Source organism: Microcaecilia unicolor, chromosome 4, assembly GCF_901765095.1.
Source record: "Microcaecilia unicolor chromosome 4, aMicUni1.1, whole genome shotgun sequence".
Taxonomy (NCBI): domain Eukaryota; kingdom Metazoa; phylum Chordata; class Amphibia; order Gymnophiona; family Siphonopidae; genus Microcaecilia; species Microcaecilia unicolor.
The window spans coordinates 5,328,207-5,347,410 of NC_044034.1; the positions used below are offsets into that span (position 1 = coordinate 5,328,207).

Below are 19,204 nucleotides of genomic sequence, written 5' to 3' on the forward strand. Positions count from 1 at the left end.
CTGGAAGCCAGTTTTGTTACCTGACCCCTTATCCCAGTCCAGAGCTGATGTCACAAACCTCTTTGCTTCACATTCATCCCTTTAGAGTGGGGAGGGTGTGGGACCACTCTCCTCTCTCCTGGTATGGGGGGATATTTGTACTGGTCTTCTTTCCCCCACTGTGGAAAGTTGTATGGATTAGTCTTCTTTCCCACATTGTGGAGAGGTATTTGGACCAGGGGTGTAGCTATGTGGGGCCATGGGCCCCCATAGATTTGGCCCTGGCCCCCACGGTGCCAACCCCTTCAACCCACCCCCTCCCGCCACCAACCCTCTCCCAGCCAAAGTCCTCTTCTGCAAGGCTTCTGTTTCTGTGAGTCTGACGTCCTGCATGTATGTGCAGGATGTCAGACTCACAGAAACAGAAGCCTTGCAGATCAGCAACGTGGCCGCACCGGAGAAGAGAAGCGTGCAGGACGTCAGACTCACAGAAACAGAAGCCTTGCAAATCAGCAACGCAGCCGCGCCGGAGAAGAGGACTTCGGCTGGCGGGGGTTGGGGACCCAATCTAGCTGTACCAGAAATGGTTTTTAAGAGTGATGGTGTGGAGGAACTGAAAGAAATCTCAATGTAACTGGGAGATGTATTGAGCCAAATTGACAAATTAAAGAGTAGTAAATCACCTGGACCATATGGTATGTACCTGAGGGTACTGAAAGAATTCAAATACAAAATTGCTGATCTGCTGTTCGTGATCTGTGACATGTCATTGAAATCATTTGTTGTACCTGAAGATTGGAGGGTGGCCAGTATAACGCCATTTTTTTAAAAGGGTTCCAGGGGTGATCTGGGAAATTACAAACTGGTATGCCTGACATTAGTCCTGCCGCCACCACCACCTTTGACCCCCCCCCCGACGCCAACCCTCCCCCACCGCTGCCGTCGCCGTCGGGTACCTTTGCTGGCGGGGGTCCCCAATCCCCGCCAGCCGAAGTCCTCTTCTCCGGCGCAGCTGTGTTGCTCATCTGCAAGGCTTCTGTTTCTGTGAGTCTGACATCCTGCACAGCCGCGTTGCTGATCTGCAAGTCTTCTGTTTCTGTGTGGGGTCCATTTAAGTATTGTTTCATCAACGTATATGATTAAAGACTTTATTTCCCCCTCTTTTTGAAGGCCCTTGGGACTTTTTGTTTTGTTTCTGTTAATATATGGCCTGGCTTTAAGGCTACCAATGGAATACTGGTGGCCAAAACTATGCAGCCTAGAACAACTGAAAAAGTACTGACTAGGCCAAACAATAAGTAAGTGATTTAACATTTGAGAATCTGCAAAAAAAAAGCAGGTCTGAACAATGGGTCCTGACACAAATTGGTACAATTTTTAATTCGAATACAGCACCTGTAATGAAAGAATGATGGATCAGATCAGATGAATAAAATGAAGCTTATTAATTTTGTAAAAAAAGGATACAGAAGTCATACGGAGTTCATAAGATAGTGTGAAAAGTATTGCAACAGAGAGATGTGAAACTGTTATCTCAGCGCTTCCCAAAACATGCTGATAAGACCGCATGGGAAAGTCTCATGGGAAAGTATCATCTCAGAAATTGAGAGCTAGGTATCCCACCATTTACTTGTATGGAGAGGTTAGGGTATAAAAGAGGGGAGATTTTTGCCTTAGTAGAGGACTCCTCTCCAACGCTTCTGTCAGACGGCGGAGCCCTGTGCGGTTGAAACCAGAATCTGATGTCTGTATTTGTACCAATTTGAAGACTTGTCTTTGGGTAAGAAATAAAATGTACCTATCTATCTAAACCTTTCTCTGTCTCTATTTTTATAGATTCTGTCTTCTCTTTACCTAACATTTAGCCTACAAGGTAGATCACATACAAGTGACACTCAGTCTTTAGAGAAACTTAGACAGATTTTTAATAAGCCTGGGATTGGGTGACAATGGAGGTCAGAGAAACTATACAGAACCTGTTATATGGAATAAGTACCCTTAGTCCCCCGTGTGAAGGAGTCAGATAGAGGTCTAGAAGAGGGGAAATTAAAACAGTGGTGACCAGCCGTACGCTGACCGTTCACTCTATCCTCCTTTCTCTTCTTTTGAACGCAAGAGGGGATACTTATTTTGTGCGTTCAAATGTTCTATGTTATCTTTCTATCACTTTTTTCTCTTTTTCTTTCATCTTTCCTTCCCCAATCTCCCTGCAGTTATTCCTTCATTTTTCCCCTATCACGGACACTGCCCACTTCAGGGGTATTGGGCACCAATGTTCTGTCTGTTCTCACCCCTACTTTACATACTCTTCTATTCTTCTGTCTTTTTACTTTCTTCCCTGAATGTCTTCATGCCTTGCGCTGAACTAACACACCTGCTTCTCTGCCCTTTTCTATGCTGATCTCTTTCCCTAATTTTTACCCAGTGGGGATGATTCTTTGAGTTCAAACTTTTATTTCTGTTTTTCAATATTCTGTTCTGTTTTTTCTCACCCTCTTTTCTTTCTCCTATCCTGTCCATCTCTTTGATTTGCGTGATGTTCGCAAGACTGTGCTTGTTGGTGAATGGTGCATAACAACGCATCCAGGCGACTGCGATTTGGGGTTTGCTGTAAGTTTATTTCAATGTTCAAAATCTTTGGATTGGTCTTTATGCTAGCATTCTCGCTTAACAATCCTTAGAGATTGCGCATTTTCTGTTTCCCATCCCACCCTGTGTTCTGTCTTAATCCCTCCTTATCAAATCCTTGTCCTCACTATGCATTCTGTTCTTTCCCCCTTTTCCTGTTCTCCTTCATCCTAACTTCTTCTATCTACCTCTTCCTATTAGTCCCCTGGGTCTCTTCCTGCTCTTCTCTTTTCTGTAAAGTTTCTTTGATGTTCCTGTATCGGGGGAATTTCCCTTACTCTAGGAGAACAGCATGCTTTCAGATTGCTCCCTTCTAAACTCTTTCTGGTTTCTCTGCTCCTAGTACTGACAGCCCCCACCTTTCCACATCTGCTATTGCCTTCACTCTGTGTGTGCGACACATACTTCTGATCTTGTGCTGAAACAGTTATCCACGAGATTTTTTTAATGTCTCGGGACTGTCCCTTTTACTCTATTCCTCCTCATTCTTTCTGTTGGACTTCCTCCAACTTTCTTTCCTATTCAGCTGCAAACAGTAATTACGGCGTTCAGCTTGGTAGCTGCTTACCGTCGTCCAACTGCTGTTTTCCCCTTATCTCTCTAAGGACTTGTTTCTTATCTGCGGGTGTTTTACGCTTCCCTGCCTCTCATGACTTTGATTTGTCACTCTATCCGTTCATCTGATAACTGTCCCTATACTTCTTCACCTATATACTTTTCCTTTACTGTTCGTGGTGTATGCAAGATCTACAGCCTTGTGCACTACCCTTCCCAGAAGACCCTAATCAGTTTCTGCAGTCTTCTGAACTATGCTTTTTCTCTAATTACTCAGCCCACAGCCCCCCCCTTCCTGTCCACATTTTTCTCGGCTATTTTTCCTTACGCTGCATTATCTTATGCTCCTGTGCTATCTTTTCAGCTGTTACACACATTTCCTGATCTTATCTTTCCTTTTTAATTTCTGTGACAGTATATGGCCGTCTTGTTGTCTGGGGGTGTGTCCGCTCCTTCCTTTTTTTTCCCATCTTTGTGTGTGTTTTTGTACTCCGTCTGATTTGGATTTTTGTGTGAACTATACTGTTCCGTCTCTGCTTTTCTTATTTCTTATCTCTGTATGCCGCTGTCTAACTCTGGCTTGGCTTTTTTCACTTTGAAGCGCATTTCCTGTCTTTTATTATCTACTGCGTAGTTCAGCTGATTGCTCTTTTTCACAGCTGCTCAGTTCTGTGCTCTCACCCCCACCCCCTTAGCCATTTTTTTTTTCTCTCCCTTAAGTCCAATCTGAATCCCTTCCTTCACAACATTTTGTTCTTGTCCCCCTTTTTCTGCCACAATAATCCTCCCTGCCCTCCTCTCTGATGCTCTACCGACTGTTCGTGGTCCGTGTAAAATTTATAAGGGTGTGGCCCGCACGATACCAATTGGGGTAACTTAACACCTTACATACACCTTTTCGGCTTCCTGTGCAAACTAGAAATCATTTTTTTTTTGATTCCCTATAAAACTATCCCTTTTCCTTCTCAGTCCCATGTGCTGTAAGGGTTGATTCTCTTTCCGGAATAAAGCTTATTAAATATATACTCCCTCTTGGGCTTCGACTCTGCATCTATTTCACCTTGCCCGAAGAGTTGTAAGTTCTAAACCCCTTCTTCTCACATTTTTTTTAAATATCCTTATCCTTATCCAGGCTCCCGAAACTGCCATTTCTTTCTGTAGCTTTTAAAGGTTTTCCCTAACAAGTGCTGTAGTTCACTATCTCAAGGACATGAGAATCTGGGCAGCTTGCCCACTTTAGCTGCCTTATCAGTCCAGCACTGCTTCGGCAGAGGAGGCTCTACAGTTCACTTTTAAAAGCTCAGAAAGTGATTTTTTTTCTCTCCCTTTTCCGTTCGTTTTTTTGTCCCTGTTCTATGTTGAAGTGGTACAAGTTAAACAGTCATTTACACAGGTATTCTTTTTAACCCTCTGTCAACTGTATTGTTCCTAAAATCCGTCTAACTAACTCTGTCTCATGTCTTTCAACTCCGGTTTCCCCTCATAATTGTAAAATGACTTATCTTTTCATGCCTCATGCTGCCAAGTTCGTTATACGTACACCTCTGAGCATGTAAGAATGTACGGATGTATTCTTTTTCCTTCACTTTTAAGATTATGGCACTGCATCTTAGTCTTACTCTGCATTCTCCTTTTATCAGGGTATACTTTTTCCTCCTCTTTGGTGTCATGTTATTAGGACGTTGTCTCCCACTCCCCACAATTCTCTGCTCATACTGCTTTGACTTTTGGCCGTTGCCCTCTATTTCATTTCATCTCCCTTAAACAAATGCTTTCTCATTCTGTCTCTGAGCCGTGATTTTTGCGCTGCTAGTGACAGCTTGATAGACCTAATTGTGCTACACCATGTGGTTATAAAATTTAACAGGGTATTTCACTTTCAAACACACATTACTTAACTTTCCCCTTTAAAAACCGGCGTTCTTCTTCTTTGTCCTAATGTGGCTTCCTATGATTATGTTACAATGTTTCTTTAATCTATTCTTGGTAATATGCTTATACTTTATTTACGTGGCCCCCCCCCATGATTTATACTTCATGATTTTGGTTTTTGAACTGTATTACTCATTTCCTAGCGGGGTAACATTTCTTTTGCCCTGTACAGATATATGTACAGATATATGTCTTGATAATGTCTTGATAATCTACTATAATGTCACCTTACTATGATTAATACGCATGTATTTCTTGCTGAATGCTTAACCGGTAGTATTTTAGGAAGGCTGTTGCATATTTGGTTTTATTGTTAAAAAGCAAGTGTTTTTGTCCCATTTCAATGCTATCATATTGTGCTTTTGTTCTATAGGAAAAACGAAGTATAGTGTTGTTTCCACAGTATTCTAAATACAGACTCTTTCCTGTATAAATATTTTGGCTCGGATCATCTTAAGTTTTACTTCCGTGATGGCAGTGCTGGTTCACTGCTCGCCTATAATCTTTACACGGTTATAGCACTAATCTTGTCAGCCATGAAAGAACATTTTAGGCTGTTTGTTTGATGACTTACAATGTCAAGTTTTTCTCTGGGTTTTTTGCTTTGCTCGTCTCGGATGATTGATTTTATACTGCCTGCCTTAGCTCCCTTCCTGTCAGCTGTCATGCTTGAGTGCTCTTCAGGGTTCCTGTCACAGTTTGCTGTGTGGCAACCTTATTCTATGTTGTCGGATTACTGTGCCTTACCTGAAGAGCTTACATGTTTTTTCCTCCTTTTAAAACAATTTTTTTGCTTGCTACTTCTGGATTAGGTTTCAGAGGTTCTTTCTAGGGACATGCTATATTTCTTATTTCCTTTTTCCCTTTATTTCAAAAAATTTTTTTTTTTAAATTTCCTCTACTAGTGTCATGCAATTAGCTTTGATACCGATGTCTGGGACTCACATCCATCGAAGGGGATCCTTCAATGGATGACGGTATCTCAATCAGTAGGAGCAGACTTCCATTCCATTATCGGAGTGGCCTGCGGTTTCGACATTATTGCCCATCTATGGGTTACCTGTATAGATGATCGCTGTGGCAATACAGGGACGCCTAAGACACTAGTTGAGATTGTATACAGGTTGACCAGGGCATCTAAATTATTTTTAGGACAGTTAGGTAATGTGGATGCTGCCTAGCCATGAAATTTTTGTATGCTTGGGTGCTGAGTGGATGCCGCTATTGTGTGGGATGCCGCCAAAGCTTTAAAGGTCCATTGGGATGGTTGGTCGCGTGTGATTCCCTAAACCAGCGGAACCCCGTTGGACCGCTGCTCTTCTACTTGCGAGACCTTGTTCGCTGGTCTTTTGAGTTCTTTTTGGGAGTGTTTGCAATGTCCCTTCTTGGGGGCTCTATCATGGGTTTATACTCATGGCTGATAGCCGTTAGCAGACAAGATAGTTTTGGGATTACTCTTGTTTTTAGAAGCACACTCTGGGGAGTAGTTTTTATTAATTTGGGATAGAGTAGTATAAATATATAATAGCTGACACTAATCACCTTCTGCTCTATTTTTCTTACACTCTCTTTGCACTTTTGCGCCCTTCATTTGTCTGTTTACTTAACCTGCGGCAAAAGCATAGGGCTTTCCGCCAATTAGTAATTTATATTTTAGGTTCCACTTCTGGGACGCTCTTGAAGACGCGTGAGTATAAAGGTGTTTTCTATACGCATGATGCATGTTTTCCTTTGAATGATCTTCTTTTGCACCTTTTTATCTATACATATTTATAGAGGTACTTATTATAATTCTTTGAACTAGGATCCAATTTGAGATTTAATTTGCCATTTTACACTGCACACTGCCCCCTATGTGGATTGCTTTTCCCCTATTCCTAATTCCATTATGTCCACTCAGTCCTCCACTAGCCCCCTGGAAAGAGTTCTCAACTTTTTCCCCGCTGATAAAAAAGACCTTTCCCGTTTATGTCAAACCTGGCATACCGTTTGGTCCGCCAAAGACCCGGGACTGGAATGGCCAACAAAGGGCTCATTTGATCAGGGCAAACTCCAAGCCTTGGTCTGCTATAACGAATCCAACAAAACAGGAAAATCTAGGGAGAAGCATTTAGCTGCTATTAATAAATTTATACTTATTGCACAACACCAGCATGACAGAGCCCTAGCGAAGTCTGATTGCGATCAAGCCCCTTACCAAGAGACAATAACACCTACTGCCCCACCACCCTATGATACTGCTACCGCTGCAGGTACTACCAAGCTCCTACCATGTGCAGTGGGATATACCCCGATACCCCAGGATATTGTGATAAACTTCAGCTACAGATTTCGCAGGGATCCCAGACACAGACCTCCTCAAGGATCACAGACAGCGATACCTTCGCTGCCTGCGGTACATCCCGCTCCTATCAGATTTGACCCACCTACTACCGTACACATTGCCGGTGTAGTTGATCTATCTCTTCCCTCATCACAAAAAGACCCAATTCCAATATCTCAGGGGTCAGTACAAACCCAGACGCCCTTAACCCCTTCAACAACCCCAGTGGCCACGACCACCGCCCAATTGCCTACTATTACTACTGTTCCAACGATGCAAACAACAACCCAGACGCTAACCCCACCACAGCCTCATGTATATCGTACTATTGGAGGCTATGAGATCGAAATACCCCCTCCCATTATTGAGCAATATCCTTGTGTCCCGAACCCACCGGTTCCGGTCACCGTCCAACAACCTGCTATCAATAAAATTGATGTGGCTGCCCAGACCACCCAAACGACTACCTACCCACATATGGGACACACAACTCAGACATCGCCTCCACCACCACATTTGGACTCCTACGTCCAAACTGGTCCCTTGCCAGCTGAATCCCTACAGTCTATCCTGTCTCAATTACGACAGATGGGTTTCATTCCATGTAGTCCTGCTACACAGACACGGGCTATTTGTCAGGGACTGTATGATCGGGGTTTCATTAAAGCTCCCCCAGTTCCGAAAGACTCTTCCATACCCACTCTAGAACCTGAATGCTCTACTCCTCCTAGATGGGATCAATTGGGCGCACGCCCCAAAGGTAAAATTCCCCAATTAGCAGAGGATCTGGATCTTCTCCGCCGTCCTCTCATACTTCCAGCCAAACCAGGTACTGGGGGTCTACCAAAAGTAATATCTTCCCCATTAGAAGAAGCATGGGAAGTTTTAAAACAACAACTTCCAATTAAAACAGATTTGATGGATATTCGAAACGAACCTCCCCCAGTGCTAAGTTTCTCCTCCTCGATGGAAGGAGATTCCTCTCATCTTGACCTACCCAAGCCCCTTCCCCTTGACACGTCAGTCCCTTCAGGTACAGGCTGTCTATCGTCACCCGGCCTCACTTTAGCTACTATAGGAGATGATCTCGTATACGTTTCAGAAGGACTTCGTTCCCTACGCAAGTCCATATCAACACTCCCTGACAATATTGCAGCTGCTGCATCTAAATCCGAAATACCCCAGATACCCCAACAACATGATGTTATTTCTCATCACACTAGACAACGCCATCCTCACAGTTATCTTACTGATGAGGGAGCTAGCCGCTGCCTTGCAGTTATTGACAGTCCCCCATACCCTACACGTCTGAGTGTCAGTACAGAACCTATCCTATCTGGTCCACCTAGCACACCTGCCCAATATGTGGCATTACATGAGAATTCATGGCATTATGTTCAACCATGGGTGGATAACCTTGCAGGATGGTCTGAGGCACTCCAGCCCCAGTCCGCCCTTTTCCCGCGTGAAGGATCCTTACGATCAGACAAGCTCTCACTAGTGAGAGATCTTATTTATGATCACCCCGACCCCCATTGGGATCAGAAAACAACCCTCTACCTAATTCAAGGTCTCCAAGTTTGGAAAAAGTATGAGAATCATTTTCCCCCAACCACCACGATTGATAAACCCTCTGAGAAAGTGAAACTTTTTCCCCTGCTGAATAAAATGTCAGGTGGTGTCCCTCATACGGAATACACCCCACTTTCAGCTGTTGAATTGAACAGCCTCATACTACAGCTCCCGGATATTACACTGGGAGGCAACCGATGGTTAAAGAAATTACAGGACATTACCCTGGGGACTACTCTATCAGTAGGTGATATGAAAGCGCTCCTTGGCAGAACCCCACACGCTAGTGTCACTGACATATTCACTCAATCGGGCTATGCAAAATTTGTTACAGATACCCAATATGATGGTAACCCTTTGACTGAAATTCAGACAAAAGTATTTCAGGAAATCCGGACCATGTATCCGACCCTTAAAGACTTTTCGGTTATCACTTCCCAAAGATGGGAAATGGATTCAGAGCCTATTGAGGCTTATTTACTCAGACTCCAAGACCTCTATAAGGAAGAAACAGAGGAAAAATTTGACTCTGATAATGCCCTCCCAGTATTCTACCATTTACTGAAGGGAACCTTACCTTCAGAAATTAAACTTAAGTTGGAGAACACCGTGGGTCTCCAATTGGAAAAATGGCCTAAAATTCGTGAACACATCCTTCATCATTGCAGACGGCTTATTAAAAGCAAGCAAGATGAAGCCCAACATCGTAAGACAGTACACACTAACTTGGAAGTGCTGCAGACTGAAGATCTCAAAGAGAAAAGAGCCTCTAGGAGCTCTGACTCTGATACCAATACTCCTGGCACTTCTCCCCCTGTTATTGTTATGTATGCTGACCAACGCTATGACAATAACGGCCGAACTCAGGGCCCACGGCCCTACCGTCCAGACCGTAAAACTGATTACCCAGAAGGAAGAGGTCGTCGCGCGCAACCTCAGCGAGGTCCCCTACGGGGCCCTCCTGATAATAACAGACGGTTCCGAAACGATTATTCTCGCCCTAGTCCAGATCGCTATTCAGACATTCAGTGTTATCGCTGTCTCCAATATGGTCATTATGCACGTGAATGCTCACAACGTCCACATACTGTTCCGAGAAGTCAAATCCGTCAACGTCAACAAGAACGCCAGTCTTTCCCTTTATGGAACCCAGATCAACGCCGCCCACAATGACTAGGCGTAGTCCGCACTGCTGCAGGACTGGATGATCCCATGATCACCCTGCGTATCTGTGAAGTTCCTGTCCCCTTCTTAATTGACACAGGCGCCTCCCGCTCTGTGCTAGCTCACGTCCCACACAAACTACAGAAACTTCTTAAAGTTTCCTCAGACAATGTTACCACCACAGGATTTGATGGTGTTCCTACGGACACACCACTGCTTGAGCCCCTGCCAATTAAATATGCAGATCAACAACTATCGGCTCCCTTTTTGTATGCTCCATTATGCCCTGTTAATTTACTTGGAAGAGATCTATTGACATTGTTTCATTTTGAAATTCATTTTGATCCTTCCCCTAGTGAAACCACTTCACTTTTGATGGCTGTCACCTCTATGGTTGAAAAACAAATAGAGGTAGCATTGAATAACCTACCGGATTTTCTTTGGGCCACACCTGAGAAACCCTATGGTAAGGTTACCGGCCCTCCCCATCGTATCCAGTTGTTACCTGGTTGTAAAGGTCCTAAAATTGCCCAGTACCCTTTGAAACCTGAAGTCATTGCTGGAGCTCAAGAACAAATTGATTCCCTATTACAGCAAGGTATTATTGAAAAATGTAATTCACCATACAATACTCCATTATTCCCAGTTCCAAAAAAGGAACCTGGCGCCTTCCGTATAGTACAGGACTTACGCGCGCTAAATGACCTCACTTACGCGGTATTCCCGAACGTGGAAAACCCAACCACACTCCTCAATAGTATCTCCTTGCAGACATATCATTCCACCATTGATTTATCCAACGCCTTCTTTTCCATCACCCTTGACCCCGTAAGCCGCCCGCTAACGGCTTTCCAATTCAATAACACAACATATCAGTGGACTCGTCTCCCTCAAGGATTTACTGACAGTCCTACTGTCTTTTCCCAGACCTTAGCAGCACATATACAAGAATTCAAACAGTACAGATATAGCCTCCCACCACAAACTTCCATTGTTCAGTATGTAGACGACATGCTCATCACCTGCCCCGATTTTGACACATGTGTTCAAGTCACCTGTGACTTTCTTGGCTTTCTTGCTACGAAAGGTTACAAAGTTAACAGAAAGAAATTAAAAGTTGCTCAGACACATGTTACCTTCCTTGGCCATCACATTGGCCCCCGTCAGAAGGGCCTAGGTCCCGATACTCTCCAACATGTCTCCTCCTTGCGTTTGCCCACCACCATTTCTGATCTCAGAGGTGTCCTTGGCATGTTAAATTTTTGTCGCCTGTGGATACCAAATTATTCAGCCCGGACTCAGCCTTTTTATATGAAACTACAAGGCAAACAAAAAGCAAAACATGAACCCGTTCTTTTCACACCTCAAGAAACAACTGATCTTATGGCCCTTGTAAAGGATGTTATGCTTTCCTCACCATTAGCAACCATTGATGTCTCTCAGGATGTGCACCTTTGGGTCGTGCATACTGAGAATACTTGGTCTTGCCTGATCACTCAAGAACACGATGACCTTGCTTGTGGTTATCTCTCAGGTACTTTTTCACCTGTTGAAAGAGCTTTTGCTACTTGTGAGAAAGGCCTTGTTGCCGCCAGCACAGCTGTTACAAAATTATACAGCTACATTCCTCACCTTCCGGTGATTCTTCACACATCCCATGATGTTAAATATCTGTTGGATAAACAGATTAGTCACATGACTGTCTGCCGGTTACAAAGGTATCAAGTACTGTTGTTCAGCGTGGTGCACTCTATTCACCCATTCACTCTAGCTGACCTTCAACGCCTAGATCCACTACTCACTGTAACAGAGACAGCACAGAATGCTATTTTTCCCCATGAGTGCACTACCCAATTATCTGTACCCGCATCTCTCCATCTGCATTCAGAAATCTTGCAGAGTGGCGAGGTCTGGTTTACAGATGGTTCTCAGCAAAACGGAGTTGCCGGTTTTGCCGCCCTCCGTTATACACCAGAAGAAGATATTCTGGATCCTATACAATTCAGGTTACCTGATTCATTCACGGCACAAACCGCAGAACTTGCAGCGGTTTTATATGTCTTACTGTTTAAAGCACTACACTCAGATTTGAGCATTGTCACCGACTCGGACTATGTTTTTGCTTCCTTGCATTCCCATGTTCGTAAATGGAACCAGAGGGGTATGATTTCCTCTACGGGACAACCCCTCAGTCACTTACCTTTGTGGACTGCACTTTTTGAAGCACTGGAGAAGCGCCATCAAAAAGGCCTTCGCACCAGTATCTCCTGGATTAAAGCACATCAGGAAACAGTTTTCTCTTTCGCCATTAATGGTAACCATGCTGCAGATGAACTAGCCCGTGAAGTCACTTCTTTTTCCAGTCTTCCTACTGTATCCTCTTCCGATGTGACACTTCCTGTACTCGCGTCCAAAGCGCCTCCCTTTGATACGCCCCCTTCTACTCCCTCGGATTCATCACCCTCTGGATCCTCCTCTCCTGACATCCCACCTATTTTCAAAACCCCTCCTGTCATTACCTCCTTAGTATCTCCTGAATCTGAGCCCCCTGTAACATCCCCATCCCCTCCCTCAGAATCCTTAATCTCAGACCTCTCTACTACCCTCACTTCCTCCCTTTCACAAGCAGAACTCACTTTGTGGAAGCAGGCTGGATGTTTCCTAAATCCGAATGGAATTTGGACCCATCCTAATGGGCAATTATGTGTTTCACAGCATGTTTTATCTCTTCTTTTGCATGCCCTCCATTACCCCTTACATTTAAATGCTACTACACTGTATGATCAATTGTCTTCCAGATTATGGGCTCCCCAAATGATGCCCATGTGTCACACCGTAGTCCATAATTGTTACAAATGTTTTCTGTACACACCTAAACGCGGACCTGTCATTCCTTCAGGTCATTTACCTGTTGTCCAGGGACCTGGCCAACATTGGTATATGGATTTCACAGATATGCAGACGCCTGTTCGTGGTAAACGGTATCTGCTTGTCTGCGTGGACGCTTTCTCGAAGTGGGTGGAAGCTTTCCCTTGCTCTAGAGAAACCGCCCAAACTATGGCACACTCACTGTGCACTGAAATTATTCCTCGATTTGGTATTCCTGGCAAAATTACCACAGATAATGGTACACACTTTGTAAATGAACTTCTGCAGAACCTTCTTCCTGCACTTGGCATTACTCACAGAACTATCTGTGTTTATAAACCCACCAGTAATGGTTTGGTTGAACGATACAATGGATTGCTTAAAACAAAACTGCGTCAGCTTATGGCAAATGGGATAAAGAATTGGCTTGATGCCCTTCCTTTGGCACTATTATCTCTCCGTGCCACTCCATCCTCTTCCCTCAAGCTGACGCCATTCCAATTATGTACAGGTCGCCAGATGCGACTCATACCTGGCAATCCAGACATTCAAGTACCCGATCAATACTCAGTATATTGGGATATCTTGCAGACTATTGTAAGTTCTCTGTCCTCAATTCCACAGGTCATTTCGGACAGAAGAGGGGATTGTGATGCCCCTAGATCCCCCCCTTACAAAGTGGGTGATCTAGTGCACCGGCGTTATTTTACGCACAAGACCTGGCGAGATCCCATCTACGTTGGGCCCTTCAAGATAGAAGCCCTGTCAGCCACAGCAGTTAAGTTGGAGGACCACACATCCTGGGTTCATCTGAAAGATATACGAGCTTATCCAAATACCCCATCAGGTCTCCTGGATGTTTCCATTGATGTTCCCACGAACCCCACCGCCACTGTCTCCAGCACAGCAGTCACTGGAGAGACCAGTCCCACCACGAACCCCATCACCTCCGTCACTGAGCCCGAGGCCACCGACCCCCCACCCAACACTTTTGAATCATCTTGATCAACTTGATCACAGACTGAACCACCTGATCCCCTCTCCTGAATCACAGCTCCTTGATCTGGCTGATATAGTCATCCAATCCTTCGCAGAATCTCCAGAGTCACCATCTGAGCAACCACCTGTATCTGAACCAGTACTCGAGTTGCCTTCTTCACCTTCACCTCCCACAGTTCCTGCTCTTCCACTTCCCTACGTGGATCTTCGCATCCGTCTCATCAGAATCCGTAATCTGGCAGAAGATCTTCTCCAAGTCCGCAACTTAGCAGGACAGTTGAATCCGGTACACCAAGAGTCCATTGTGTTTTCAACAGTAACCATTTTGCACAGCAACGCCTGTGAGCTGCTCGACATTCTACATTTGTACTTCCCGAATCAAGCTTGATAAATGCCACATGACATTACACCACTGTTCACTTACAGACTATTTCTCTACATAAAGTTCCTATACCCATACCTCCTTTTCCTACCACAACTGTGAAAGTTGACAATATCAAGGAACCCGAACCACCGGATACTGGACTTTACCCCGTTGATCAGTGTGACTCTGAACAGGTATCTGACACCATTCCTGACGACAAGGACGGAACCAGCGCTTGTCCAAGTGTTGCCTCTGCAGTAACGGTGTTACATCAGTACACCCTCTTCTTCTGCTTCCCATCCGCCAGACTGTTTGCTGTTGGACTCGTGTGCATGATCCTACTGTGTATAGGTTTGGTTTTGTTTTTCACTACCTTGTTTACCTATACTGCTGCCAATAACCTCTTTGATCTTTGGATCACACTTACTGCCTTTCCCGTTACCTTGCCAGCTGGAAACGCTACGGTACTTGCAACTACTTCTGTACTTGCAGCTACCCCAGCAGTACTTGCAATCACTCCTGCACTTGCCTCCACTCCTGCTCCACCACCTACTACATAAAGCTCTAACAGTACACCCCATACACACGCCTATTTGGATATAGATCCCCCCCAGACGATCTCAACGATCAGCCCCATTGCCAGACTTTTCAACTGGCAATCCTCCAGAGCCCATTAAAACCTCTGCGACTACTCCTTTCCTCACTGATCCTCCTGTTTTGTATTCTACAAGTGTTCCCAATCCTTTCAGTAGCTCGGTCCATATTGTCCCCACTCGTACAACTACTTTTGAGGATAATATTACCTTGCTTGAATTACGACCCACCCCTCCTCCTTATTCTTTGGTTCCTGCTAGTGACGCTCCTCCTCCCACGAATATTACTTTAGCCACGTCTAACATCACCGTCCCTGCCACTTGTCCTCCCAGATAGCTCAACACGTGACCATCCATATATGTCCCAGAATTTACCAGACACTCCGCCTTCTCCACCGGAGACATTAGTCCTGCCGCCACCACCACCTTTGACCCCCCCCCCCCCGACGCCAACCCTCCCCCACCGCTGCCGTCGCCGTCGGGTACCTTTGCTGGCGGGGGTCCCCAATCCCCGCCAGCCGAAGTCCTCTTCTCCGGCGCAGCTGTGTTGCTCATCTGCAAGGCTTCTGTTTCTGTGAGTCTGACATCCTGCACAGCCGCGTTGCTGATCTGCAAGTCTTCTGTTTCTGTGTGGGGTCCATTTAAGTATTGTTTCATCAACGTATATGATTAAAGACTTTATTTCCCCCTCTTTTTGAAGGCCCTTGGGACTTTTTGTTTTGTTTCACAGATAGATCGCTTACATCTTCCTTCAGTAAAGATCAAAACAAAGAATTGATTCAGTCTCTTCGCTTTGGTCTTGTCCTCCTTGAGTGCCCCTTTTACTCCTTGATGATCAAACGATCCCACCAATTCCCTCACAGGCTTTCTACTACTACTACTATTTAGCATTTCTATAGCGCTACAAGGCGTACGCAGTGCTGTACAAACATAGAAGAAAGACAGTCCCCGCTCAAAGAGCTATGTAATAAAAGTGAGCCAAGTATAGGACAATCAAGCCATTGTGACATCACTGATGAGGTTGGCTCTTATTGGTGGCCTGAGGCATTATGACATCACAATATTAGCTCTGGTTACAAGAGACTACTACTACTACTATTTAGCATTTCTATAGCGCTACAAGGCGTACGCAGCGCTGCACAAACATAGAAGAAAGACAGTCCCTGCTCAAAGAGCTATGTAATAAAAGTGAGCCAAGTATAGGACAATCAAGCCATTGTGACATCACTGATGAGGTTGGCTCTTATTGGTGGCCTGAGGCATTATGACATCACAATATCACCTCTGATTACAAGAGACTACTACTACTACTACTATTTAGCATTTCTATAGCGCTACAAGGCGTACGCAGCGCTGCACAAACATAGAAGAAAGACAGTCCCTGCTCAAAGAGCTATGTAATAAAAGTGAGCCAAGTATAGGACAATCAAGCCATTGTGACATCACTGATGAGGTTGGCTCTTATTGGTGGCCTGAGGCATTATGACATCACACTATTAGCTCTGGTTACAAGAGACTACTACTACTACTATTTAGCATTTCTATAGCGCTACAAGGCGTACGCAGCGCTGCACAAACATAGAAGAAAGACAGTCCCTGCTCAAAGAGCTATGTAATAAAAGTGAGCCAAGTATAGGACAATCAAGCCATTGTGACATCACTGATGAGGTTGGCTCTTATTGGTGGCCTGAGGCATTATGACATCACAATATTAGCTCTGGTTACAAGAGACTACTACTACTACTACTATTTATCACTTCTATAGCGCTACAAGGCGTACGCAGCGCTGCACAAACATAGAAGAAAGACAGTCCCTGCTCAAAGAGCTTACAATCTAATAGACAAAAAATAAATAAAGTAAGCAAATCAATTAATGTGAACGGGAAGGAAGAGAGGAGGGTAGGTGGAGGCAAGTGGTTACGAGTCAAAAGCAATGTTAAAGAGGTGGGCTTTCAGTCTAGATTTAAAGGTGGCCAAGGATGGGGCAAGACGTAGGGGCTCAGGAAGTTTATTCCAGGCGTAGGGTGCAGCGAGACAGAAGGCGCGAAGTCTGGAGTTGGCAGTAGTGGAGAAGGGAACAGATAAGAAGGATTTATCCATGGAGCGGAGTGCACGGGAAGGGGTGTAGGGAAGGACGAGTGTGGAGAGATACTGGGGAGCAGCAGAGTGAGTACATTTATAGGTTAAAGTTTGAACAGGATATGAAAACGGATAGGGAGCCAGTGAAGGGTCTTGAGGAGAGGGGTAGTATGAGTAAAGCTTCTGATATACCTGAAAAGGTTATTACCATGAGATTTTGCCTCTGTGACAAGTTTCTCTTTATATTCTTTTTTAGCCTTCTCTCTCAATGTTTTGCATCTAACTTGTCAGTGCTTATATATTGCTTCTTGTTTTCTTCATTCGGATCCTTCTTCAATTGAAAGATGTTCTTTTGGCTCTAACAGCCTCTTCCATGTCACCTTTTAACTAGGTTGGATGTCACTTGCTCTTCTTTCCACCTTTATTAATACATTGAATACATCTGGTCTGGGCTTCCAAGGTGGTATTTTTAAACAATGTCCGTGCCTCATTTAAAGTCCTAAACTTCATGGCTGATCCATTTAGCTTCTTTGTAACAATCTTCCTTATTTTATCATAGTTTCCCTTTCAAAAATTAAATGCTTCTACAATAGAATTCTTTAGTGACTTCATTTCAGATATTAGCTCAAATCGGATCATGTTATAATCACTGTTTCCTAGCAGACCCAACAGCATTACCTCTCGTACAACGTCCTGATTTCCACTAAGGACTAGATCTAAAATACCCCCCCCCCCCCACCCCTCTCGTCAGTTCCTGGACCAGTTGCTCCAAGAAACAGTCAATTATTACTTCTAGTAATAAATGATGGTAGTATAGCCCTACCAGTATACTCTTTCCCTTTGCATGTGGAATTTCTATCCATAAGGATTTGACGCTGCTGTTTCATGCTGAACTTTTAATTTGTTTGATCCAATTCCCTGTTTAACATATATTGCAACCTGCCCCTCCAATTTGATCCACCCTATCACTGAGATATAATTTGTACCCTGTTAACACAGTGTCCCATTGATTGTCCTCCTTCCACCAGGTCTCTGAGATGCCTTTTATATCTACCTCATCATTTATTCCAGTATACTCTAATCTTCCCATCTTATTTTTTAGGCTTCTAGCCAGATAGAAAAAGTCAGAAAAATAACGTACCTGCTCAGGGAGTCCTTCACATCCTAGAGGAGAAAAGAGACAGAGAATATTTCTAGTTAGATTTCACAGTTTCTGAGAACGCGTTATACACTTCAGGATTCTCTGTGCGGTCACATAACAGCCTGTGTAGGGAGAAAAGACACTTTAAGCAGCGGAACAGGATTATCCCTCCTGCTTCCCACAGTCAGGGAGCAGTTTGCTACGGCACTGCCAGGACCCTTGAGATCAGGTTGCCAAAATAGGGAATGGACAGCATTACCCCTAGCAGCATTGGGGGGGGGGGGGGGGGGGAAGGGAGTTTACAGGTGTTGCCTGATTCTTCACAAGGGATGGAGGGTGGTCGGAGATCTGATAGGGGCAGATATTTACAAAATACTCAGCTCAGACTCCTTCCTCATATTCTCTCAGTAATAAATGCTAGTTTGCCAGAGGATTGTTTCCATGATTGCTGGAAGGAGACAGGGGTTCACCCACTTCTTAACAAACCTAATCTAGACCCATTAAATGTGACTCACTATCAGCCTATTTCAAACCTACCACTAATCTCCAAAGTTGTGAAGAAAGTGGTACTTGGACAACTTTCCAAGTATTTGGATCTGCCCTTCATCTCAATCAGTCAGACTTTCGGATGGGGCACAGTAAAGTGGCTCTGGTCCAGGGGCGGACTGAGAGTACTCTGAGCCCCCGCTGCCGCCGCCCCTGCCCCCTCCACACACTACCACTGCCCCCCCTCACACATGCTACCACTGCCCCCGCAGCCCTTACCATGAAGGGGTGGTCTAGTGGCTTGTTCGGGGGCAGAGATGCCAAGGGTGGTCCGTCCCAATGCTGCAGATTTACCACCGCGATGCTGGAGATTGAAGGCCAAAGGAGTGAGATTTTTCTCGCGGGTCCCTGCCAAATCTTAAACCAGCTCTAACATTTGTACATTCTTCAAACTTATATTTTCTAATTAATAAATAGAAAATAATCATTTTTTTATTCAAAAATTTACTACTCAGTACTTA

General features: G+C 44.6%; 1 protein-coding gene across 1 annotated transcript in view; it reads right to left on the minus strand.

Annotated features, from left to right (window-relative positions):
* Positions 1 to 19,204, minus strand: part of LOC115468188 (E3 ubiquitin-protein ligase TRIM39-like) — a 52,229-nt gene that overhangs the window by 6,370 nt on the left and 26,655 nt on the right. The window contains exon 4 of the mRNA XM_030199726.1: positions 18,198 to 18,220. Within this exon, the coding sequence (XP_030055586.1) occupies positions 18,198 to 18,220 (23 nt within the window). The remainder of the gene's footprint in view (positions 1 to 18,197; positions 18,221 to 19,204) is intronic.